This window comes from Eulemur rufifrons, chromosome 8 (assembly GCF_041146395.1).
Source record: "Eulemur rufifrons isolate Redbay chromosome 8, OSU_ERuf_1, whole genome shotgun sequence".
NCBI classification, from domain to species: Eukaryota; Metazoa; Chordata; class Mammalia; order Primates; family Lemuridae; genus Eulemur; species Eulemur rufifrons.
Window position 1 is genome coordinate 88,931,173 of NC_090990.1, and position 25,561 is coordinate 88,956,733.

A 25,561-nucleotide genomic window follows, 5' to 3' on the forward strand; every position below is an offset into this window, starting at 1 on the left:
CTAAAACCAGGAAATAACAGTAGAAGAGATTGAGGTGTGCAGGTGGGAGGGGGACGCAGGATTCAAATCCTAGCAGACAGCCAAACACCAGCTGCATCCTTTCATGGTAGAGCTTCCATCCTGGGCTGATCCCTGAGGCAGCTTCAAAAGAAGAAAGAGATCTGGGCCCCCAGAGTGAACGTTTTGCCTCCTCTCCCTCCACCTCCTTGAGCTGGGGAGGGAACGGAAGAGAACTCGGCACCAGAGGTGCTGGGAGACAGAGGCTGCAGGAACCGTTTGGAGGGGGGCTCCCACCTCTTGCTGGAGGGTAGTAACTTAAGGCACGCTGTTCTGAGGGGCACTGGGTCCTCCTCTTACACACGCTGAGAGCTAGCCTCCATGCCCCTAGCTCCTGCATACACCTGTGAAAGGCACCCCTAGTCTGAGCAAACTAGCATACAAGAGGGGCCATGTGACACTCCAGGAACACTGGGACAAGAAGGTGTGGCAGTGGATGAAGAGGACTGCTGAGCCAGAAATCCAAAGGACAGTTTATTCTGCCAGTGAGGAAGAGGACTGGTGAATGTGCCCTGAAATCTCTCCCCACAACGACTTACCCTGGTGTCTGAAATCACAGTCACCAGGTTATTACTGGAGGTTAGGGCTTTCTCTCCAGAAATTTCCCCATGCAACACAACCATGGGGGGAGCCATACTAACCCATATACACGTACTGTCACATTTGGCACAGAGGGGCCTCTTTGACATAAGCTATGTGCTGTCAGAGACCGGGCCTGGAGAATGCAGGCCCAGAGGTGGGCGTGTTGCTACAGAGGTGGGCAGCTTGGTACAGCCTGAATGCCTGGATTCCAGATCCAACTCGACCACACACTAGCTGTACTGTCTTAGACAAGTTATTTAACGTCTCTGTGCCTTGCTTGTCCTCTACACGTGAAGATTAAAAATATACATTCCTCATAGGGTAAATTTGTTAACAATTAAGAGAAATAGTGCAAAGAAAATGATCGACACAATGTAAGAGTTTGGTAAATCTTAACTATCATCAGGAGGGGGCTAGCGAGATACAGCACGGGGAGGACACCAGGGAGCACACAGGCCTGTCCATTTATCCCTCCTCCAAGGGCTCACTGAGGTCCTTCTGTGTGAAAAGACAACAGAGAATAAGGGATTAGTGGGACTCTAAGTAGCTTGTGCACTAAGTCATTGTGGGGGTGCTAGGGCCCCCAACAGGGACAAAATATAAACTTCCTCCACCTTCCAGTTTTGCCCAGGGTGGGCTTCCGGAACACACCCACGGCTGCCTAACACAAGGCACAGGCCTTCACATAGAACATTTTTTTAGAGGCAATCTCTGGTTATGGAGCCAGGGTGCCACCCGGTGGCAAGAAGGGCACACTGCAGCCCAGAAGCACCAGCTTGCCCCTTCCCAGAGCAGGGCCTGGGCCTAAGCCCCCAGTGCTGTGATGCGGCGTCCACTGGGCATCCTCTCGCCAGAGCTGCACGGGAAACAATCCCACATAAGGGGACCAGCAGTAGTGACACTGACACAAGAAAATTAACAATGGAGACATGAAACCCAGCAAGGGCTAACATAACCCTGTGGAAAACATCCTTTCCATTTCCTTCCTCCCAGGTCACGTACCTGTGGCTGCTGCCCAGCAAGACCAGGTGGTCTGTCTTCACGGTGTAGTAGCCGAAGGGCCGGTGAGCTGTGAGGTAGCAGAAGTGAGCCGCCTCCACAAGCCCCTTCCCAGCTGCAGGCGGAGCAGAGCGAGAGCCAGTCAGGGAGCCCAGCCACGGTGGGACCCCAGGGTCAGAGCGGAGAAGCCTCAGGGAAGTAAATGAACGAGCTTCTCGCAGTGCGAGTCACAGACCCCAAACCCCACTCTCTCCCACCAGCACTTTTGGCCTCAGACATTGCATTTCTCTTCACCATTTCATGTTCCCCCAGGTGATTTTTGATCAGGAATTCTCTAAACATTTTCGTCCTCCCTGAGGGTGATAAGTGAGCTAGAGACGCCTCCACCTGAGCCAGGAAGCAGCCACCGGGAGCGGCAGTTCCTAGATTAGGCTTCCTGGGGCACTGCTGCTTCCCCTGCTAAAGTCAGACAACAGAAGACTTTTCCCAGTGCTCATAAAAAATCACATTGATTACCAAACTGTTCCCAATTTTAAAATGTTCTCCCGCACATTTTGTATTGCCTCAAAATTGAGTTAATTCAAGTGGGGTTTGTACCTGGCACCCCGTCTGGCCCTCAGGAAGGCTTGACAAACATGAGGGCCGTGCACGGCCCCCGCGGACCTGGCCCGACCGCACACACGGCTACTTCGAATTTGGCAGAGCACTATTCCACAGAGCTCCACAGAACACCATGATTTCTAGATGTTCTGCCCCTTGGCCAAATTTGAGAACCACTAATCTGGAACATTTATAAGGCCACATTCACAGAGAAATGATAGAAATAAAAGCTACAGAGTTACCCAGGGTAGTTCAGGCAAAAACAGAATTTCCCGTCTGATTGAACTGGTCACTGGGGACTGGTGTCAGTAAGGGCAGGGTGCCCCGTGACTTCACCCCATCTACAAGGGAAACCCACCCAGGGGTGGAAAACCATCTCCGACAGGAGACTCCTACAGCAGCAGAACACCACATCTCCAGGGCCTGGACCGCATTAGCTCGCACCAGAGATTCTGGGAAACAGAGAGGCAAGGACACGCCTTTCCCTGGAAAGGCTCCAGGAAAACGCCCGGGCATAGACTCTGGCCCTGCACAGAATCAAAGAATCTAAGGACAAGATGTTCACAGTTGGCCTGGGCATACCCTAGAGGAGAGGAGGGGACAGGGCCAGTGTCTGCTCACCCAGGGTGTCTCCCATGGTGACAATCGTGCGTTGGTGCAGCTCCGCGTCCCCAGTCTGATTCGATAGAATCACAGCCAAGTGAGGCCTCCAGTCTCCCCATTGCTTGTCCCCACAGCACTGGAAAACAGCAGAAAATAATGAAAACGCACAGGATCGTTTAGGACTGGTCAGAATGTAGGTAAATAAGGCTGTTGTCTACTTCCTGTTTTGGAGTTCAGGGAATGCTCACTAGACCACTTGCAATGCTGCCAGTCATTGACTTAGAGCTCTCTTTTTAAATAAAGCAAAACTCACAGAAGGATGGACAGACAGGACAGATAGACAGTTGCATACAGATACATAAAAACACATGGATGTTGGGAAATAAATAAAATGACATTGCTGGTCACTTACTAATTTTCAAATTTCTTCCCAGTGCCCCTACCCCAAATAGCTAGCCACAAAACCCAGAAAACCCCTGATGTGTCCATGGGAGAAGGAAAATCAACATCCTTAGCTCACAGCTAGAGGTGGCATTTCCTTGTCACAGCAGTTAGGGGGACGTAGGCCTGTTTCATGCGTTACCAGACAGTGAATGTTCTGTTTTTACAAAAGTCTTTTCACACACATCGTCTTGTTTAATCTTCACAACAACCCTATGAAGTCTAGTTCCTACTGCCACTTTAGGAATGAGAAAATCAAGCCACCTGGGCCCAGCCAGGACTCAATCCCGGTTCCCCTGCCCAGCCCAGGGCTATGCCCCATCCCTCAGGCGGCACTGCAGTGGCAGCAGAGAGTACACAGGGGAGTCAAATGCGACAAAGCCCCACAAACACTGTGCTTTCCCTACCGTTTGCCCTAAGGACACCCTTCTAAAGAAGGAGATTTCAAGGCACAAAATATCAATAAAGAAATAATATAATGCCATGGAAACAACACAGGCCCTAGATTCAACTCAAGTCCTGCATCTACTGTGTTACCTTGAGCAACTTTCTTAATATCTTTGAATCTTTGTTCTTTCATCCCTAAAATGGAGATCATAATTTCTACCTAACAAGGCTATTGTTGATAATAAAATAAGATAGTATGTAAAGCACATAGCATCGTGCTTCACTCTTGGTTTGCACTTCGTAAATTACATGTAGGTATAAACTCACACAGAGAAAAGAAGTAATTTGCAGATTAATCTAACTTCCACTTTGTTACATAGATGGGTAGAGGAGGGAGATTGACAAGAATAACTAAGATCTGGAGGTCAAAACTATTCCCAATTATTTGGTCTTTGTGCAATAATTATACCAAGGAATCAAAGATGCTTTATCCAACCCCAACTCCATTTGCCTGGGCAATGCAGTGCAAATGAGGATGATGAAGATGATAATAAATCATGAGAGTAATAGCAGTTCTCATTCATCACATTCAGAACATGAACCATACCCTGTGCTAAGCATCTCTCCTACCAATGATCACATGTGCTAGATACCATTATTGCCCCCATTTTAACTTGTAAGCCAGGCGCCTTCTTGCTCCAGCTAAAGGAACCAGTGAAAGAGAAGAAAAGCCCTTGCTTAAAAAATAAAAAAATTAAAAAAAAAAAAACAGACGAAACTTGGAAGTCATTATTCTGTCTTCTTTCTGGGTGATTTGGACAAAATCACTGTAAGTAGATCTATGGTGGGAGAGGGGAGAGAGAACACAAACATTTATTAACAGATTCTATGGGCCACGCCTGGTGGCTGATATGTTCGGATATTCTCTCTCTTTTAAATTTCAGAATAACTCTACTGGTTGGGCACTAAAATCCCCACAAAGGTGAAAAACTGAGGCTCTGTGAGAATAAGGCACAGAGCCCAGCTCGCGTGGCAGTGGGTAGCAGGGCCCAGGTGGAACGCGTAGGAACCGGCGTCTGCGTCGTGCGGCTGCCGCGCTCCCAGCGCGCGGCTCCCCTGGTGCAACCCAAGTCTGGCCTTGCGGTGGATGCCAGGATGTGGGAAACGCCCCCACGCTAAGGTCAAGCACTGCACTGGCACATTACTTGTGGCTCCTGAGCTTTCTCACCTAAAAGTAAGGGAAATTTAACTAACTTTCCTCTTGCAATAAGACCCAATGGACCACAGCTAATTTGGTGCTTTGTGACATGATGCAATTTTGCGGCAGAGCAGGGGACAGTCAGCTGGATTGTGAGGCACACTCTGTGTTACAAAATAGCCAGTTGATTTGATGATGGGGCATGAAAGCCACCATTTCTCTTTTCTTCTTAGAATTATCCACAAGCAATAAGCAGGACAAATGCAAAAGTGTGAAGTCCATTTTCATTAAAACTAGTGTTCGTCGCAAACACCTGTACCCTATAGATACGTACAACTCTTATGTACCCATAATAATTAAAAAGAAAAAGGTTTTTTAAACCCAGCCTCAAGATAGGAGAAAAGGCTGCCAAGAGTGCTGGAGATCGAACAGAGGTGCATGCAGGAGGAAGCAGAGACAGGGCACGAGAGAGAGGGTCCCCCAGCCCTCTCCATTGGCGGGGAGAGGCACAGGCTACACAGGCTCACATGGAAAACTCTGGGTCACGCGGAACGTGCCAGATGGCCTGGAATACGGCCCTCACCCCTCCCCAGAACAAAGCTAATGTAAATAACTGGCCCAGGAAAGATTCAACTCCTTTAAAGGTGCATACTATCAAGGAATAAGCACAGAATCTGTGCAAAGATACCATAAGATAGAAGGAGGAATGTAACATGTAAAATAAACAGAGAGCAGGAGAACATTCACCACAAAGATGTTACCACAAAACAAATGAGAAATTGTCACCAAACATTTCATCGTGACTTTAAGAAAAATAGTGAAGCAATTTCTTCTGTAAGCAAGAGTCTAAATCTGAGCCATAAGAGATCAAGGAAGAGACAGTAGACGGTCGTGGAGACCTGCAGAGCGCAGGAGCGAAGGGGGCAACCAGACCACAAAGACAGAGAGGGAGCTGCACGAGGCAGAGACACCGGTGAGAACACACCGGGAGACACCGAGGGTGGAGAGAGAGAAAAAGAAAGAGGGAAAGGTGAGGAGCGAGGGGGAGGAAGGAAGGGAGGGAGAGAAAGGGAGAAAGAAAAGAGAGAAAAAATTCTTAAATAAAAATTATATATGTAATTCATATTCATATATTCATATATACTGCATATATATATACACACACACGGAGTTCCTGAAAAGAAAACCAATATAATGGAACAAAACAAATATTAAAGGATATAATTTACGAAAACTTCCCTGAACGCTAAGACATGAACGTACATATTAAAAGGGCCCACATATTCCCTAACGAAAAACTGACCCAGAGAGTCAACACCAAGTTGTGACCCGTCAAGTCGCTAGACTCTCAAGACAAGGAAGGAATGCTTTGGAACAGAAAGATCAAGTCTCTCCTAACGAGAAAACTATCAGGCTGGCCTCAGACTTCTCCTCAGCCAGATTCAACTCTAGAAGACATAAAATTCAGCACACCCAGCTCCAAGGCGCCAGCTGCAGGGGAGGTCGCCTTCCTGCAAGTGGGGGGCAGCCCAGCAGGGGCAGCGAGCGGGCAGCGGTGGGGCTGTGGGAGGGCAAGCTGCAGGCTCTGACAGGTCTGGGGCTATCTCGGCCCCACTACTCATTACCTTGAACCTCAGGTCATTTTACACCTTTGCCCCTCGGTTTCCACATCTGCAAGACAGATGATAAGTCCTACCTCCACGTGTTAAATGAAATAATATGCATCGAAGCACTCAGCACAGGGCTGGGCACACACACGGTAGGGACTAACAAGCTAGCATCACCATGCTTCATCCTGATGGCCACGCTGCATTCCGGAGCAGCCCCCACCCTGCCCCCTCCCCTTAGGATGCCGGGTGTTGAAGAAATTCCATCACAAGAGTACCGTGGCTGCTTGTGGAATCCTCCCCGACATGAGCTGGAAGAGGGTCTGCAGGGGGTCGTTGAGCGCCAGTGTGCTGGTGAAGCTGCGGAGAGAGGGACAGTCAGGGGGCCACACCCAGGGAGCCTCTTTCCCATGGCGAGCAAGGCTCTGGGCCTTGCATATTTCTGTTTGGTTTTGGCACCTTCTTTCAGAATATGAGCATCTCTTTGCTTTTTGCTATACCTCTATCACACCCTCCTTTGGGGGAGATTGGCAGGGTCTTCATTCTATCACACTCCCTGAGTAGATCTCATCATCAGGGGGTACTTTCTGTACCCGAGCCCTGATGGCTAATTCTGGAATAACCGCTTCTGTAGGCTTTGTCCTATTCCTGAGACAACCCACTGCCATCACAAAGGCCCCTGGAGGGCCGCAGCAGTTCAGCTAGAAGCTCTTCTCCCTGGGCCCCTCCTTCCCCGAGCTCCTACCCCTCCCTGACCGCCCTTTCCTGTGCCAAGTTCACAGTGCTCAGTGCTGTTTTTCTGGCTCATCACAAGCTGGGTCTGTAGTACTTTTACTCACAAGCACTAAATAGCCATTTTCAGTAACCAAAGAGGCGTGGAACAGGGACCAGAAATGATCCTGCTGATGACAAACCCTGGGATATGCTTAACAAGGATATAATAAGCTCTATAGCTGACTTGAGATTTAAGCATACTCAGTGAGAGATTTTTTACAATTCACTGGGCCCCATCAAAAATCAATGGCCCAAGGCAAAAATCTGTAGCAGAGATGTATGCCACAACGTGGGGTTCTGGGATGTTCGTTTTCAGAACCCAGAGGAAAATCATCCTTAGAACACCATCGTTTAATGGCACCCTTGCCACAGGGGCTTAGCGCACTCAACGCAAGACAATGTCAGTGTTCCTCGCCATCCCAGCCGCTGAGCATAACGCAGTGCGCAGTGGCATCACTGCTCCCTGGGAAAACTGAGGGCTAGAGCAGTAAAGAGACTTGACTGAGGCCATCGTTGAGAATAAATACCCAGGGAGTGTGACAGCCATTAGGCCCACAGACTGAACTTCAAGTGGACGTGTCCTTCTAGTCCAACCTCTGCCCAACAGGATTTATAGATAATCCAATATGCATTAAGCCGAGAGGGTAGCTTTGCAGCTTTAACCGACACTAGGTGACAGACACTTTGAGGCAACATCCTTCTCACTGCCTGACCCAAGCCTGTTCCTTGCAGGGGGCTCCCTGCCCCACCCACCGCAGGTTTGTCCCTGGCAACCCACGGATGCTAGCTGGGGCCCGGAGGGCTCCTTCAGAAACCCTTCGCCACTCAGCTCCCCTGTACCCACTGCCTCCATTCCATCCTGTTCTCTTTTACTCTTCATCTCCCTTATCCAAACGGCTGGCTGTGACGCCCCCTTGCTTCCACCCCCATCTTGTCCTGGTTTGGACGTCGTTCCTCGTCCTGTGCCCTGGCGCCCAGATCACGGTGTGCTGGCATGATTTCTAACTCAGCACAGCTCTCAGTCTCGGCACCCTCCGCTGCCGCACATGTAGACTTCTGAATCTAATTCCTGGTCCTATTACCCTTTTCCTGGTGTGGCTCACAGTCCTGCTACCCCATTCCCCACCACCCCTCACTACCCACACCCCTCTGCAAGACTCGGCAGCAGGCAACTCCTCACATCAAAGCCCTCAGCTCTAAGGCCTATCAGGTACACTCCAGTGATCACCTTTCCCTCACTATTGGAACTAGCTAGACTAGCCCCTCCCAAGGAGAGAAGATGATCGCAGTTTAGAAATATACTTAATTTTTAGAAACTCTGACCCTGGGAAATTTTGCTAAAATGCTTTATTCGATTTAACAGGTAGAAAGAAGGCATCTGTGTCTAGGATATAAAGAATCTGCAGAAGAGAAATGCTATCTTCAGCTCAGAAAAGAGAACTTGGAAAGATGCTTGCAGTGTGTGGCTTCTCAGTGCATCTTGCATCTGTCCCCACCCTCAGCACCACCTTTGGGGGCAGCCCTCGCTACTCTACCCATCTACTTTGCAAGTCCCGACTCACCCACTCATGACCCAGCTGTATGTCCTTGGGTCCATCTTGCTGGCTAGGAACAAAGCGTGGCCCCACAGGTGGTTCTTCATGGCCCACTCCAAGGCTTCCTGAAAACCAAAACATCACATTCAATAGTGCCTTACCCACCTTCCTCTAACAACAACTTCCTGCACTCAGGCACGGCTACATTGGAGGCTGGGTTTCCAGAAAACTCTTAGGGCCTTACATCTGAATATGAAAAAGGAATGGCAAGGAGCCAGGCTCTAACTGGCACAGTATCTGTCTTTAGCCTTCACTTTGTCAAAGTCCGTAACGCCATTCCACTAGCTCCCCTCAAACACAGTTGCCAGGTAGCCCTGTCCCATTAGCAAAAGTTACCAAACATTTGAACGAACCTAAGCACCAAAAGTGAGAGATGCACCTCACCCCAAGGATTGAGTCTCAAAATGTAAGTAGCAAAATGGTATTCGTGGGGGCATATTAAAGGAACAATGTCTTTTTTCACTGTGGTGGAGACTGCCAATTTTTCTCCTTCCTGGGCAAAGAGCTGGACTACATTTCCCATCTCGCTTGCACCTACATGCAGCTAAGTTCTAGGCCATGGGATGGAAATGGACGTACTGTGTGCTACCTTCAGGTTTAGCCCATAAAACTACCCACACCCAGTTCTCCATGCGTTTTTCCCCATCTGGTTGCCTGGAATGCAGAGGACTCCCGGGAACCTTCAGAACCTACAAGTTGGAGACAGTAGAGCCTCCAACGTGCTGCGTCCCTGCTGATTCCCCGGAGGAGGGCTGCCCCACTGCGTGCTTGCCGCCTGGTACTCTTACATGAATAGAACTAAACTGCTACTACAGTTAGGTCGATATATGTGGCAGTTAACCTATCCCGCCTAATACTATAACTAATTGCTTGTTAACTATCAAGTACTTTCATATGCCAAATTACCAACACTATTAACTAGGTGAAGCAGTTCAAATTTTAAAACATACACAAATATTTACCATTTCATTCAATTTTTGGAATTATTTACTAAGGGCCTATTTATACGTGAGATTTTGAGCTGGCATTAATAACTTTATATTAAAATAATATGATTTTTGGATGGGAATCACTAATGAGATAATTCCACCTCCAGTTGAAAAGTTCTTTAATACTCCCCCATGTATTCTTATTTGAAGAGAGCAAGGGTGCAAATTCAATTAGACATATTTAGGGAATTCAGCCACACATACAATGCAAGTAAAAAAAATGACATTAAGGAGTTGCTCCTTTTGTATGTTTTAGCTATTTAATAATCTTTTTTTAAAGCAGTCACTAATGCTTTGTTGGGAATCACCAAGTTTATTCAAAAATCTGCTCCTCCAAAACTATAATTTAAGAATAAGTGAAGAAATTGAGAATTTATATTAAGAATATCAATTTCACACAATGCCAGAAATAAGACCCCAGTCAAATATGAATAAATGTTTTGAAGTACTGATATCCATCTCCTTGTGAATGATTCTGAACTCCTGCAGTTCTCCATCTATCTCTGGCTTACTTCGGGGTCAAGGTATGAAAGGTGACGTGTGGGTGGTTAGAAGCCCAGGCTCAGGCATCAGACTGCCTAGATCTAAACCCTGGCTCTACCACTTATTAACTTTACTCATCTGTAGATACATAAAACAAGGAAAACCTAATTCACAAGGTTTCTATGAAGATAAATAAGATAATGCATGTGAAACGGTAAGCAAGTGCCTGGCAGGCAGCAAGTATTTTCAAAATCTTTGCCTTTGTTGCTGTTGTTGTCATGGTCATTATTTATCTTTCTTAAGGGAAGAGTTCATGGCTGATTTATCTCTGTGTCCTCCACTAGGTTCAATGTCTCAAAAGTAATAGTTGCTAATAAATGTTTATTGAATAAATGAATCACTGGTGAAATTACAAGTCCCTAGTAGACTGTGAAAAAATAAATTTAAGGTGGACGATGAGAGGTTGCTTGGTGGGGCCCTTCAGTGATTTATGCGCTGAAGGCCCAGCTTCACCACAGTGCGATGTATCAGTGTAATAAAATAGCGCTCGTGTATCAGGTAACAGGAACATTCATACCCCTCTAGTATTTTGAAATAAATAAAGTTTGATGATATGAAAAAAATTGCACTTGTACTCCATGAATATATAGAAATTAAAAGATAAACGGGAAAAACATTAAAAATAAATTTAAAAATAAGTAAATCAAAGAACATCATATAAAAAAACAAGAAACTAAATATTTAAATGTAAATGTGAAGTCATGAAAATACCTCAATTTCATTTTTATAAATTAATTTTGAAGTAGGAAAAGCCTTTTTAAATGTGACCCCCAAAAAGTTGTGATTTTGGACAGAAAGTTCTGAAAACATAAAGAGCACCAATGAATCAGTAAGTGAGGACTAAGAACCCAATAGAAAAATGTGGAAAATTAAAAAATATTCAATTTCATTCACAATAACAGAAATGCAAATAACTACACTTAATTTTTTTTTTTTTTTACTTCTCATATTGGCACGTATCAAAAAGTTTGCAAACAAACTGTGGTGAGAATTTAGGGGAACAGGCATTCTTATACATTCTTATACATTGCTGGTAGAGTGAATGGGTTCAACCTCTTAAAAGGGCAATTTGTCACTATGTATCAATATTACAACCCAATATATCCTTTGACCCACACTTCCACTTCTAGAAGTGTTCTCTCACACAGGGCAAAATGACAGTGATTGTTCATTGCAGCATTGTTTAGCTAAAGACTGGAAATAATCTTAATGTCAATCTACAAGGGGTTTAAATTAATTGTAATTTATCCATAGAAAACTATGCCAACATAAGAAATAATGAGGAAGGTATTTCTATAGAATATAGAGTAAACGTCCCCAAAATATGGCCTCAAGTTCAAATCCTGCCCACCGCCTATTTTGGTACAGCCCATTGGCTAAGCGTAGTTTTTGCCTTTTTGAGTAATTGGAAAAAGTCAGGAAAAATAATATTTTACTACCTATGAAAATGATATGTGATTCAAATTTCTATGTGCATAAATGAAGTTTATTGAAACACAGCCAAACCCATTCATTTCTATATTGTCTGTGGCTGCTTTCACACAGCAAGGCCAGAGTTGAGTAGTTGCAGCAGAGTCCCTACAGCCTGCAAGGCGTTAAACATTTACTATGTGTCCCTTTATAGGAAAAGTATGTCAACCCCAATAGAGAGTGTTCTAGAAGATATTTTGTCAAACAAAAAATGGAAGGTACAGAGATGGTATCTAGTATGCCATAGGGGAAAGGAGAGGGGGAACAATTACATATGCATAAAACATCTCCCAGTTCCAGAGAGAGAAATTGGGTGTCTGGAGGGAGGGGACATCATTTCTCCATTACATGTTTTTTATCTTTTAATTTTTGAATCAAATCTATTCCAATTGGTTTTAATCATATATTCAAATATTTAAATTTTTATGAATTTTATTAAGTTTGATCTCAACTTCAAAATTAAACTAGACATCACTCTTCATCTGTTTAAAGTACAGACAGTCCCCAACTCATGATTTTTCGACTCTATGATGGTGCAAAAGAAATACACATCCAGTAGAAATGGTACTTTGAGTACCTATAAACCATTCTATTTTTCATTTTCAGTACAGTATTCAATAAGTTACCTGAGATATTCAGTACTTGATTACAAAATAGGCTTTGTGTTAGATGATTTTGCTCAACTGTAGGCTAATTGTTCTGAGTATGTTTAAGGTAGGCTAGGCTAAGCTATGATGTTCAGTAGGTTAAGTGCATTAAATGCATTTTGACTTATGATATTTTCAGTTTAACGATGGGTTTATCAGCATGCAAGCCCATTGTAAGTTGAGGAGCACCTGTATTTGATACTGGTAGGCAAACCTTAGATAGAGTAGCAAGAGTATCATTTGTAAACACACTTTCTGGAGACTAACATGGTGTACATATAAAGAACATTTTTAAAGTACCTATGTTTTAACCCAATATTTCCACTTCTAGAAATCTATCCTAAAAAAATAAAAGATCAGCCAAAGACGTACGTAATGGGATGTGCAGATGGTATAATTCATAATGGTTGACAAAACTGTAGATGGCCTATATATTCAATAATAGTGGGTTGATTAAATAAAATATGATACATTCATATGATGGAATATTATGCAACCATCTTTTACATAGTGCTATTGGAGCATATTTAATGCCATGGGAGTATTTCACCATATAGTCTTCAGTTAAAAAAAGAGAAATAAACAATTGTATATATAATTTTATTTTATTTTTAATATATATGCATAGAAAAATGCTGGAAGTAAACATATCAAAGTGTTACCAGGTGTTCATTATCTTTTAATAGTAGGACTATGGGTGTTTTTATTTTCTTCTTTGTACCTTTCTGAACTTCTCATGTGCTCCCTAAAATGAGTGTGTACTAGTCATATAATTGGAGGAAGTGTGAGTGGTGGAAACGGACAGCGGTTACTTTTTTAAAACAAGTATGGAGGAAGGGCATACTTGCCTTCTTCCTTCCGTAGTAGAGCAGTTTAGTGAATTTCTCCACGATCTGCACAGGCGTCTCCACACTGGGGGGGATCTCCCCAGTGAGCAGGTTCCGGGTCCCAGATCTCAGGACTGGCCAGTCCTCATCGGTCAGATTGATGAGGTTGGCCACCGGGGGCTGCCTCTTGTACTTCTCCAGCGTCCTGCAGTCCTGCATTAGCAGCTCAGCAATGTCAGACCCCACCATGGACTGTAAGGCAAGGAGGGTCATCCAGGGGAGAATCCTATTAGTCCTTGTGCTGGGAGCCCATGCTGGAGAAGGAAGGCACCAGGGTGTCACAAGGAGGACAGTCATGCAAGCACAAGGCAGTGCTTCCTTGGATTACTCTATTTCAAACTTCAGCAACACTACCTGAGTTAAATTCTGCCTATCAGGAGCCACCAAGTTGACCAGAAAGATTCACAATTTCACAGGTGTATTATCTGGCTGGTACAGGGACCCAGGAACTGTACAGTAACCCCAAGCCAGGGGAGAAGAGCATCAGGGGAAAGGTTCCCATTAGCAAGCTGGCATCAACATTTGAGCAGTTTTTCCCCTTGGGGCAATCTGATGCTTCTTTGCTGGCTAGCTAGATGTTTATTCATTTATTTGTCTATCTACCTACCTATGTATTTATTGATGGGGTCTTGCTACATTGACCAAGCTGGTCTCGAACTCCTGGGCTCAAGCAATTCTCTAACCTCAGCCTCCCGAGTAGCTGAGACTACAGGCATGCACCACCATGCCCAGCTAATATTGCTTTTCATAATCATGCCATAAACCAAATCTTATCTATCCCATAAAGACTTAAAATTTCAGTCTAGCCCGCATCTGCTTGCCCATGAAAGCAGACACTTACCCCATTTTGGCGACAAAGGAGAACCAAGAGTTGCCACAGTAGAGCTGAGTCTCTGCTCCCCAGTGAATCAGATTTGCGGCTCCTAGCTGCTTTCTGCTGGCAAAACATCATGATATCCACCTTGTGTACATCTTCCCTACGGAAAAAATACCAGGGAGCAAAGATTGAGCGGGCAAACTTCCCCTGTTCAGGACGCCGGGCTCCTCCCACAGTGAGCGGGTGCTCGCTGGGCTGAGGGTGAGATAGACGCTGACAGCCCTGGGCTGGGGGAATAAGTCTGTAGCTACAGGATAGTTATTTCCTTGTAGGACAGGCGGGGACTTCAGAGATTCTCTCGTACACTCCCTGCACTGTACAGATGAGGAAATTGAGGCCCTGGGACCTGAAGTCACTGCACAGAACAGCAGGCAAGAGCACAGACTTTGGAGTCAGACAACCTGGGTCTAAGTCTGAGTCTCCCTTGTCTCAGTTTTGACAAGTTTCTTACCTCGTCTGAGCCTCAGCTTTTCCCCTGAAATAGGGACAACAAAAGAACCTACCTCCATACAAAAAGGAATTAGCACATTGTGTGGCATATATTAAGTGCTCGATAAACTGGCAATATTTTTTGCTTTAGATCATCCAATGAAAACAAAGCCAAGTTGGGACCAGAACCACAACGCCCAACTCAGTCCTCTATCCCACACCTGTATACCTGTGTGTAAGAAAGAGACGACGCTCATTTTTACTTGAAGGAGCTGCCTGATACCATATGGGGACTTTCTTGGAGGGGGAGCTTAATGGTAAGAATACACTTATAGAGCAGTGATAATATTTAAAAGGCTTCCACGTGCATAACATCACCTGAGACTCACAGCCAAGCCTGGAGTAGACTAAGCGGGTGTTATACCACTTCTCAGAGGGAAAACTAAGGCTCAGAGAGGGCTAAATGACCTGTCACCATGGTGCCACTAGTCAGCAGGATGCCTGGGCCTGGGATCCAGGTTCTCTGTCACCTATCCAGGACTCCCCTCAACAAAAGTGCCCTGAGTATCAGAAATATGACAGGAATTTAAAAGCAGTTCCAGATAAGTCCTGCAGAGGGCAGACCAGCACACTGTTGAGTAACTCCAACACTGCCAATGTTATTTCTCTCCAGAAAAAACCCACTGTTGCAAGAATTTTTTACGCTATGATCCACTTGTCTATGACTTCCCAGGCTGTGCTCCACTTATCTACTAATATCTATCAAGTCCACAGAACACTAAAACTTCCTACCATGTAAACTCTGCAAAATGGTACTGATTTTAAATGTCTAAACTGTTAGCTAATTTTTCTTTTTGTCCTTCAACTATTGGATGGCTTGTCAAAATGGCTCAGGGCACATTTGGTTCTATCTTGCAGCACAGAGAATTCTACTCCAACAAGGATAGACATTTTCTTCCACCGAAACCAAGAACAAATCCCCCCAAAATGCTGATCTGGGCAGGGGATTTTCTAGGTTTCAAAAGCCCTTGCTCAGCACTTATTTACCTGATCAGGGGTCCTGAGAAAATTCTCATCTCCTCTTGCTCTTCAGAATCATTAAGAATAATCTGGAACAAAAAATTAGATTTGGTCTTCAAGACTGTGTCCACCCAATGCCCCTTTCAATCAAGTCCAGCATCAGACCCCTGGACTGGGGTCCTACGATGTGGCTCGGTTCCTTGTGGAGAAAGCAGGACAAAAGTGACTTCTCTTGTTGCTAAGACGAAACACTAGCATCTCAGGAAAAACACAGGTCTAGCATCACTTCTTTCAGAGCACAGTACCATCCACTCCTACACCTCCCCCTGTCCAGGAGACGGATGGCCCAGTTCCCCACAAAAGCACCCCATTCCTAGAGATGCCAGGGTTCGGGCAAAGGGAAGCAGGGTAAGCAAGTTAAGAAGAGTTGGCTGAGCAGTGTGCCAGCATTGCAGGGACACAGGATCTTGTTTACCTCCACACTGTGCAGGTCAACAAGGGCTGTCTGCCCATCAGTGGGCGAGCTGGGAACCACACATACCAGCTGACCTCCTGGTCCAAAACTCACAGGTACGTGAGGGACGTAGAACTTCATGGGTGCTTTGGGACGGGCTGCGGAGACATCCTCTGACCAACAGACACAGATGGACATTGTTAGCATTACTTCCACTGTTTTTCTTTAGTTTAGAAATATGCCACAGACATATTTCTGCCCAAATTTCACCTTGGGACCGAGAAAAGATTCTGAGTGGGCTCCACAATCAGAAGCAGCCCCCTGCTCCATGCGCCCATCAGATGTAAGCCTCTGAGGATGTGTTGGAACATCATGCATGCATTTCATGGTTCGGTCCAAATGATGATGCACCCAGCCAGGACTCTCAGTGTCAGTGAGAGGCCAAGGAGTCTCTGGCTCTTGTAGCCTCTATACTCATGACAAGTCTCCCACATCCAGACAAAGCAATTATGCTTTGTGTTCTACTTTTGCTTTTCCTAATTCTCTCTGGTCTTTACTTTCTTCACCTGCTACTTAAAAGCACCTCCTCCTCTCCCAGCCTGCTGATGGCTGGGGGCAGTGTTCCCTTCCAAGAATCAGCTATGATGATTCTCCATGATAAGCAGAAAGGTAGGAAACAGAGCCAAAACTGGCCTCTCCACCTAGGAGACCTACATCAGCATATCAGGCAAACCGTGATCGTTCTTGGAAATACAGGGTAAGGATGACTTTCCCAGGGACTTGCCACCTAGCCTTGCCCATCACACTCAACCAACTCCTGTGATCACTTTAGTACCCACCGGCCTGAACTGGGCTCCAAGCTGCTGAAGCCATAGAATCATACTGTTCAGCGTCTGCCATATACTGACTGAGCTCATAGCTGCTGGAGCTGAGACCAGACTTGTGCTGCCGGAGGAGGCTGGACTCGCCGGTCAACGGTGGCTGAAAGTTGAAAACAATGCAAACACATGGGAGTGAGTTTCAGAGGACTGATCCTCTCAATTGTTCCTTCAAAGAAACAAAATTCAAACTTTCCAATACATGTTATGAACATGGATGTGCTGAAAGGAGAAGAAGGAATAATTTAACTGACAGGTGTTTGCCAATTTAATTGACAGGTGTTTGCCAAAGGATATATTATGGCCCAGTGGAGAGTGCAGGCCCTAGGGTTGGGGGCCTTGAATTCAAAGTTTGGCTTTGTCTGATACGCAGCTGCTGTGACCTTGGACAAGTGACTTAGGCTCCTTGACCCCAATACCCTCATCATATCTGCCCTGTATACTTCAAGTACTTACTCATGTATTCATTCACCAACTATTTAATTAACACCTATTATGCTCCAGGGGCTGAACTTTCCTTTGGGATACAGGTGTACCAAAAAATTATGGAACTTACATTCTGGGAGTATACGAGTAAAACAAAGAATTCAAAAGCTGTTTGTATACTGTAAAGTACTGTACACATGTATGTAGCTGCTGTTATTGTGTTGTTACTATCAGTCATAATAATATGTGCCCTGCCCTGTTCAGCACTAAGTATAAAAAGGAAACTGCCCTAGAAAATCATAGAAATCTAATAAGGGAGACAAAATTAGTGCAAGACTATCAAAAAGTAAGAGCTAATCTCTGTAGTATCTTTGCAACTTTTCCATAAATCTAAAATTATTACAAAATCAGAAGTTTATTTTAAAAAATTAAGAGCTCCATGTTGTGGCCCAGCTGATACACACAGTAAGCTTTTAGAGGACACAGATGGAAAAGTCAGGAAAGGTTTCAAGCCCTGCTTTTCAAACTTGAATTAAAAGATTCTAGTAACTTTCCACTTCCTAGGTAAACCAAATTGCTAATTCCCTGGGTCCATAACACATAACACCTGGTGGCAGCCTCTCGTCTTGCTCAGCACCTTTGGTGACTTGAGTGACATTTCTTGACACTGCCAATTTGCCAAAAATGCAATAGAGCCAGATCAGGGCCTCAGACCTGTAAAACTGAAGCAGGAAGGCAGGGAAAGGAGAGGTGTGAGTGGAGGCTTTGCCAGGAAGGGAGGAGCGGGCTCCTGCAGACAGCTCACCGCTGAGGCCCCTCCCCAAGGGCCCTGCCCTGCCACTGCTGACAGTGGTGTCAGCACAGCCTCCAGCCCCACGTCACTTCAGGTTACCTTATTTTTCTGGGCCCCAGGGAGCAGACGCTCTGGAAGCAGCTCCCTGGCCCTCTCCTGTGCGGAGTTGGGAGCAGGGCTGTCGCTACGCGGGTTCCCACGGTGAGGGCTGCAGCAGAAGGACAGGGCAGTGAGGGCGCAGGCAAGCCGGTGAGGCGCAGGTGCGCCCGGCCACAGGCTGTTCCACCTAAAGTGTGGGCAGCTGTCAGGATGGCCTGGGTGTCCCAGGGAAAAGCATGTTCCTCCCATTCACCACCTCAAGCTACCAATCCCGGAAAAGCAGGAGTGCTTGGGCTCCATAGCACAGTTATTGGAAGTGGCCTCAGACCCTGTGGAGGAGGGTTGGTCTCTGCAGCCTGACACCTCAGAATGGCTTAAATGAGAGTCGCTGGGCTGCTGAACTGCAGGGCTAAGGGTGCCAGGACAGACGCTCGGCCTCAGCCCAGAGGGATGTCCCATTCTCAGGGCCCAGGAGCAGGCTGAGGAGAAGCACCTCAGCCCCAGGCCAGGCCCAATCATGAGAACATTTGCCAGGCTACATTTGTTCTGAGGCCAGTACAGAATTAAGAACCTCCTTTTGGATAGATCTCAAGTAACCTCACAGGACTCAGACTAGCCGGGTCTGGAAACAGCCTCTCGGAGACAAGACTCTCTCCTCCCAGAGTCCATGTTCACAGCCGCCCAGGCCCACCCTGGGCTGCCCTCTCATCCCCATGGCTAGCACAAAGGTAGATAGGCAGCGGGACCAGCACCAGATGCCATGAGATTTGCCTGACATGGTCTGAGTTTGACTGAATCATGTCAAACTGGCCTCTCCTTTCACACTTACTGGAACTGGGTCTCATTCTGTGTTCCAAACAGACTATTCTGGTTTTCATGACGATGTTCATTGAGGTAGTTTTGATCTTGGTAACCTTCATACCAGACATAAGGACTCCCTTGCCTTGGCACTGCACCCTCAGAGAAAACAGAGTAAAGACACGTCACTTTCTGATTCTGAAAGTTCTTTCAGAAAGACACTAGCAAGCTGTGAAGCTTAGTTACTACAGGAGCATGGTAGGTCTAAGAACATATTTGCCAAATTGAATTAAATTGATAGGTGAGAGCTATGAAAGTCCACAGATGCACCTTGGTCCTCTCTGAACCAACTAATATGGCTCTATGCAACTGTCCAACAGTGAGGACCTGCGTGTGCGTGTGCGTGTGCGTGTGCATGTTCAATGTTCAAACAGATTCCTCTTTGCTAGCAGGTCAAAAGCCGCCATTAACATAGACACCCTGTACCTATTAGCATAGGGCCTTAAACTCGTGTGGTGCATATCTGCCACCCTCAGGGTGACGCGATGGGCAGACACAGCACAACTCAACGCCCTTAAGAACTGACTTCGCCATTACTTGGTCAGAGCTATAATCTTGGCTCCAAGGAGGAACATGAGAACAAATATGGATGAAGTGCAAAGTACCCATAGTGCTAGTAACATAATGATGATAGTTTCAGTACCATCATCTACACACTCAAAGGAAAAACAACTCCTTTCTATACCTTCCCCTCAAGACATCTAGGAGTACAGTCTGTGCTGTGGGCTCACCTGGCCAGGAAAGGATGCCCCAGGTGAGGCTCTGGCCATGACTCCTTCAGTCCCTGCCCTGCCTGTCAGACCAGCTGCACCAGCCCCAAATCCCAGAGGCTTCCCGAGACTGTTCCATACCTCTTTCTTCCTGCAGCCACTGCGGGAACCCATGATGGTAATACTTTCCGTAAGTGTATTCTTCCCTCAGCACTGGAGAGTGACAGCTCTGGTACTGATCCGTATAGCCTGGCCTAAAACATCACAAAGAAGTCATCTGAGTATGAATGTGACAAAGAGAGAAACCAATGTTTAGTTGACAGACTCAACAACTATAGAGGACAGAATGGCAATCCCAGTCTGGAATCTGCTTGAAAGCCATGGTTAATTCTATATCCTATAAACAGAAAATCCAGAATTAGAGAAGGAATAGGGCCTTTGTCACATAACAAGGCTAACGTTTTTACAGTAAAACTTTTTTTCACTTAAAACTTTTTTTTAAAAAGTCTTTTTTATTTTTATATTAAAACTCTTACTCCCCAAATACACACATTGAACAATACAAGGAGATATTATCTTTAAAAAATCTGTCCTGACATTATCTGAAAAAACCACTTCCTGAGATGACTGTGTAAGCCCCCAGTATACCATTGTAATTCCCATGCATGTTACAAACAGAAATTAAGTGAAAACGTCAAGTTGGACTATCTTAAATCTGATTAGTTTTATTGCCTCTGTGCTTAACATACCTCCCTTTGAGAATTCAATAATCCAAAAAGATTGGAGAAAGGAACATCAGGTTGCTAGTGTTTTTATCAATTAATAATCATTTAATATTTCATAGGGGCAAAATTCTTTATAATGATTGTTATAATTTCAACCCTAAATCTGTAGGCAGATAAATATCACCTCAACTGGAAAAGCTGAGGTAGAACATAGATAACAGTAAGTCCAATGCTACCAGTTAGACCTCAGGGGAGCAGGAATTCCAGATCCTCCACCTTACAACCACCTCACTGTGACTCTTCCTTCTGTATTTGGAGTCTACAAGTTTATATCTGCTTTCTCTGAGACAGATTTTTTTTTAATTACCATTCTTTCAGTACAGGTGTTTTTGTCCGCCTGGTATAATACACTCCAGGTACTGTTCTAGACACCAGGACTTTCCTTGGTGACGGTGGTGTCATGTTAACCCCAGGTCAGAATGGCCCAATGACAATGAGGACATTTTTATAGGGATCCCTAAGGCAAGCTTTTCCACACTCTACATATATTGCCCTTTGCAATCCCAGAGCAAGAGGGTCCCATCTGCCTTCCTGCATTTCACCACTTTTTCTACCCTCTACTCAGCCCCTAATCCCCAGTCACATTGTGACGACTTCTTTAAAAAGCACCACTAGGAAATGAAGAGAAGGGAAATACTATCTTCAATCACCAAAACCCAATTTGGGAGAGGACAGGAGTTATCTAAGGCAATACAGGGTAGAGAAATTTTTAAAAAAAAAGAGAGAGAGAGAGAGAGAGGAAATAAAATGAAAAGGAAGAAGGAAAAGAACAATCTATTCATAAGCATTTAGGAGAGTTGGGTTCATTTCAAGCCGTAAAGCCATACCTTGAATACAACTGACTAAGATAACCACCTTCGTAATAGTCAACCCCGGACATGGGCTGGTGCCATTCCCCAGGCCTGGATGCAGAGTGGGGCTGCTGGTGGTCTGCCCTGGGGTCCTGCTGTGGCTGGGGGCTCCCATGGACATCTTGCCATTGATGGAACTCGTCTCTGCTGTGCTGAGAGTGAGGACCCGTCCGATGATGTCCGTCTCTCTGAAGCCCTTGGTCTGGACCCTTTTCTGGTGCTATGGGCCTCCCCCATGGCTGAGGCAGCCTCTGGGGAGCCCAAAATTCCATCTCTGACCCTCTGAATTTCTCTTGGGTTGTGAGTCAGTTGTATAGTTATTTTATCTTCCTGCAGACAAAAACAAAAAGAAAAAAATCGTCATTTTAAGCTTATCTCCAAACATGGTGATTGATTAAGTTTTGTGAAAAGAGTAGCTATGTCCTTGAAATCTATCTAAAATAAACCATATGGGCATGGATATAGAGCAATATGAAAAACATATCAAGCAGACACACAAATAACAGACTAGATAATTATATTGATGTTGCTTAAGAAAATTAAAAAGTACATTTGGAACAACAACAGATGGAGGAGGCATGGGAGACAGATAACAGTGATAGGTGCAGCTAAAAATGCTATCAAGGAACCCCAATTAGTGTGTCTTCATATATTCTACTAGCAAATATTTATTTAACACTTACTATGGAGGCCCTGTGGTTTCATAGAAACAGAGTGGGCCTCGGAGAGAACTAGATTGGAGTTCAAATCCTAATTCTGCTATTTATTAGCTAGTTAATGTTTTCAAGCCTCAATTTCCTTACCCATAAAATGGGTCCCTTACTAAACTACCTTGCAGGGTTACTGTCAGAGATAGAGATAACATATGGAAAGTGCCTAACACATTGCCTATTGTATAGTAATTACTCAATAAATAATAGTGTTCTCAGGAATAAAGATTAGGGTAGTGTGAGTGGCTGAAGACATTTCCTAAACAAAAAGAAGCTAAATTGATCTCTTCAAGAGATACCTTTTTAGAGTCCTTACATTAACCACCCCCAGAAGAACTAGACCCTATTATATGGCCATACTTGCCCCTCTTCCAGGCCCGCCAACAAAAGGCAAGTTGGAGATTGCTTACACAAAACAATAGACAGTATGTCTCTGGATTCATCTTGGTTGGAGATTTTAAAACTTGGAAGTCTCCCTAGTGTCAAACTGATTTCCTTCACTTATTGTTCAAAATGGGAAATAGCTCCAGAGACTGATTACCTTCCAATTTCCTCTTCCTGTATCACAGGGGAGCACCTGCAAAGGGAAAGCACACCTCGGCCTCACTCCTGCTAGAGATTCTCGTGTCAGCAGCACACACAGGCTAGGTCAGCCCCCACCTTCTTCCTCCCTTGGGAACTTCTTAAATTGCAAGATTCTTAAAGAATCAGTTAACTTGTTCCCACTCCTGAAGCTCCCAGCCCCAAATAAAAATTCATATCAGAACAAAAGGTCAAAAGGGTGTATGTTGAAACCAAGATGTCACTCTGCTCGAACACCACAGAGTCAGGGTCCACAGCTGTGAGCCAAGAGCTATGAGACAGCAGAACACACAAGAAGAGCAAGGCACAGAGGTGCCTTCCACCTCAAGGCCAATCACAACTAAAGAGAACATGCGCCTTCTTTCCTGTGCAGCTCAGTCCCTTGGAAAAGCCAGGTGCAATGAGAGCTTTTGCCAGCAAATCCCAGGAAAGGACAAATACACCAGACACAGTGAAAGGGTACGTGAGCCTCTCCCGAAGTCCCGTGGAACTCAAAACCATTTGGATGCACATAAGTGGAACGAGAAGAAACCTACTTTCCCCTTGTCCCCAGATATTCTCACTACACAGCCCTTCCCCAACTGCAAAGGCACAATAGCCAATCTCTTCACTGAAATCGCACCATTTTGTTGCCAACAGACATCAACTCCAGCCAGTTAGACCTCAGGTTATATTTAAGGACAACAAATGAAAAGCACCTTAGATTCTCAATATGAAGGAATTACATCTATGATGACAAATCACACTCACACATTCACATAAATGACCTTCCCTGGCCCCAGTAAGGCAATATTGTCCTTCCTACTCCGACAGCGCAGCAAGCACAGTTCAAGGAAGGGACAGAAGGCGGCCGGCACTGCCACGCACCTGCTCTGACGGCGTCCCACCTTCCTACAGCCTTGCTCCGGGGACCTGGCCTAAGAGTGCCTGCTCTCCTCCTGGAGACTGCCAAAGTCCAGGTGCCACGTCTACCAAGATTTACCTGGCCCTCAGATCTACAGCAAGTCAGTTACCTTTGCAACTGCCCAGCTTCCATGGAGCTGATTCATGCGGTCAAAGTACAGCCCAGCCACCGGAGTCTGGGAGCCACCTGACTCGGCGAATTCGCCCGAACCCTGTCAGAGTGGTGCTTCTGTTTGCCTGCTCACGGCTGAGCCGGGTTCACACTGGGAAGGCATCCAACCCCTACAGCAAACACGGAAGACAGTCACCGGGGGAGGAATCTGGGAAGCCGGGAGGCAGCCTGTCCGACACGCAGGGCACCCACCGCCCCTGGGGCGCCGTCGCGGCTCTGCCCGGGCTGGCTCTCTCCCAGCTTCTCTGAGACTCCGGTTCTTTTTCTCTAAAATAGCAACAATCCTTAGCTTACGGAGGTCGTGATGAGGATTAAATATCGATAAAGCAGTGCATGATATATAAATAATTGTGCTCTATAAATAAATATTATCCATTCCTTTCAAAAGAGATGAGCTAATTCCGCCGGCGGGGCGGAGGCAGGGAAGGAAGCTGTTGCAGCGCCTGGCGCCCGCCGGTGGGCAGCGAACACCTGGCCCTGGTCTGGGTATTTCTCCTTCATGTCTCTCTCCATCGGGCTCTGGCTGTGCGAGCAACTCTGTCATCGAGCTGGAAGGCAGATTTAAATACCCAATATTGAGCTGAAGGCACTGAAATGTTTTCTACTATAATAAGAGAGTAATTTGAATTATATATATTTCCTCAGCATTATTAAGGTAAACACAGAGAAGCGCATGTCTACTTTTGAATTAATATTTTAATACTCAGAATTTGCTCTAAAAAAGCTGGAGTGGTTTATTCTTTCAGCAAACGCTTACCAAGTTCCTATTATGTACCAGGATTTGACACACATAAATATAAAAGACACAGTCCTTGCATTCAAAAAGTTTAGAGCCAATTAGCCTCTCATGTTGTTACTAGTCCAGGGAAAACCACCACTCTTGGGCTTACAGTCAGATAGGATAATGCATCTAAGCTTTAAGATTCTCGGCCCCTCGACTGGCCCCCAGAACCCAGAAGCTGGGAGTAGAATTCTGACTACTGGGCCGTGAAGGCTGGCTCACTAATGACCGCACTGTTGTTTTTAATCCTCCTGGGAAGAGGTCCTGGGGAAGGACACACACACTGACAGCAGGAATCAGAACATGGGTGATTCTGACACAGACTTAAGGTCAAATTATGTGTTCTGATATGTCACAGTAATGTTTCCAAAAGTCTGATGTAACTCATTTGGCCTATTAAAAACATTGGTCTTGCCCTATAACACCAGCTGTATTCACAGAATGTTAACTTTGGAAAGGACCTTAGAGGTTATTAGTAACCCCACTTTTTTGTTGATAAAACAAAGATCCAGTGAATTGATTTATGCAAGAACACAAAGCTAACTAGAATCTCAGTGAGGATTATGCTGGTGTGCTCTTGCTGCCTCGCACAGTGCTGACAAGGGTTGATTATTAAATATTCAGGAATTGTGTGAGCCAGTTACTAAACCATGGATAATCTGAAATCCTCCATGGTGGGAATATTTACACCACAGAAATTGGCAAATGCTACGAAGCAAGGTGCCTGATGGGTTTTTTGGTTTTTGTTTTTTCAGAAAGCCAGTTTACCAGCATACTGATTTCAACCCCAAACTCTTAATTCCTAATTCAGTGTTCCTGCAATTATAGAACTGTCATTCCATTACTAGCCTTCA

At 45.4% G+C, this 25,561-nt stretch overlaps 1 protein-coding gene across 13 annotated transcripts in view; it reads right to left on the minus strand.

Moving 5' to 3' along the window:
- SEC16B (SEC16 homolog B, endoplasmic reticulum export factor) overlaps positions 1-23,996 on the minus strand; it is a 36,504-nt gene extending 12,508 nt beyond the window's left edge. For 5 of the 13 annotated variants that reach the window (XM_069480255.1, XM_069480253.1, XM_069480251.1 and 2 more), the window contains exons 1-14: positions 23,719-23,858; positions 21,536-21,889; positions 20,065-20,177; positions 19,185-19,305; positions 18,356-18,542; positions 16,999-17,140; positions 16,181-16,332; positions 15,733-15,794; positions 14,221-14,356; positions 13,341-13,571; positions 8,811-8,908; positions 6,753-6,834; positions 2,860-2,977; positions 1,642-1,753 (exon numbers count right to left, since the gene is read on the minus strand). In XM_069480255.1, coding sequence (XP_069336356.1) covers positions 1,642-1,753; positions 2,860-2,977; positions 6,753-6,834; positions 8,811-8,908; positions 13,341-13,571; positions 14,221-14,356; positions 15,733-15,794; positions 16,181-16,332; positions 16,999-17,140; positions 18,356-18,542; positions 19,185-19,305; positions 20,065-20,177; positions 21,536-21,831 — 1,850 coding nt within the window. In that variant the 5' untranslated portion in view covers positions 21,832-21,889; positions 23,719-23,858. The other 8 variants (XM_069480257.1, XM_069480256.1, XM_069480252.1 and 5 more) reach the window with 6 other exon arrangements.
- Between the last annotated feature and the right edge of the window lie 1,565 nt (positions 23,997-25,561).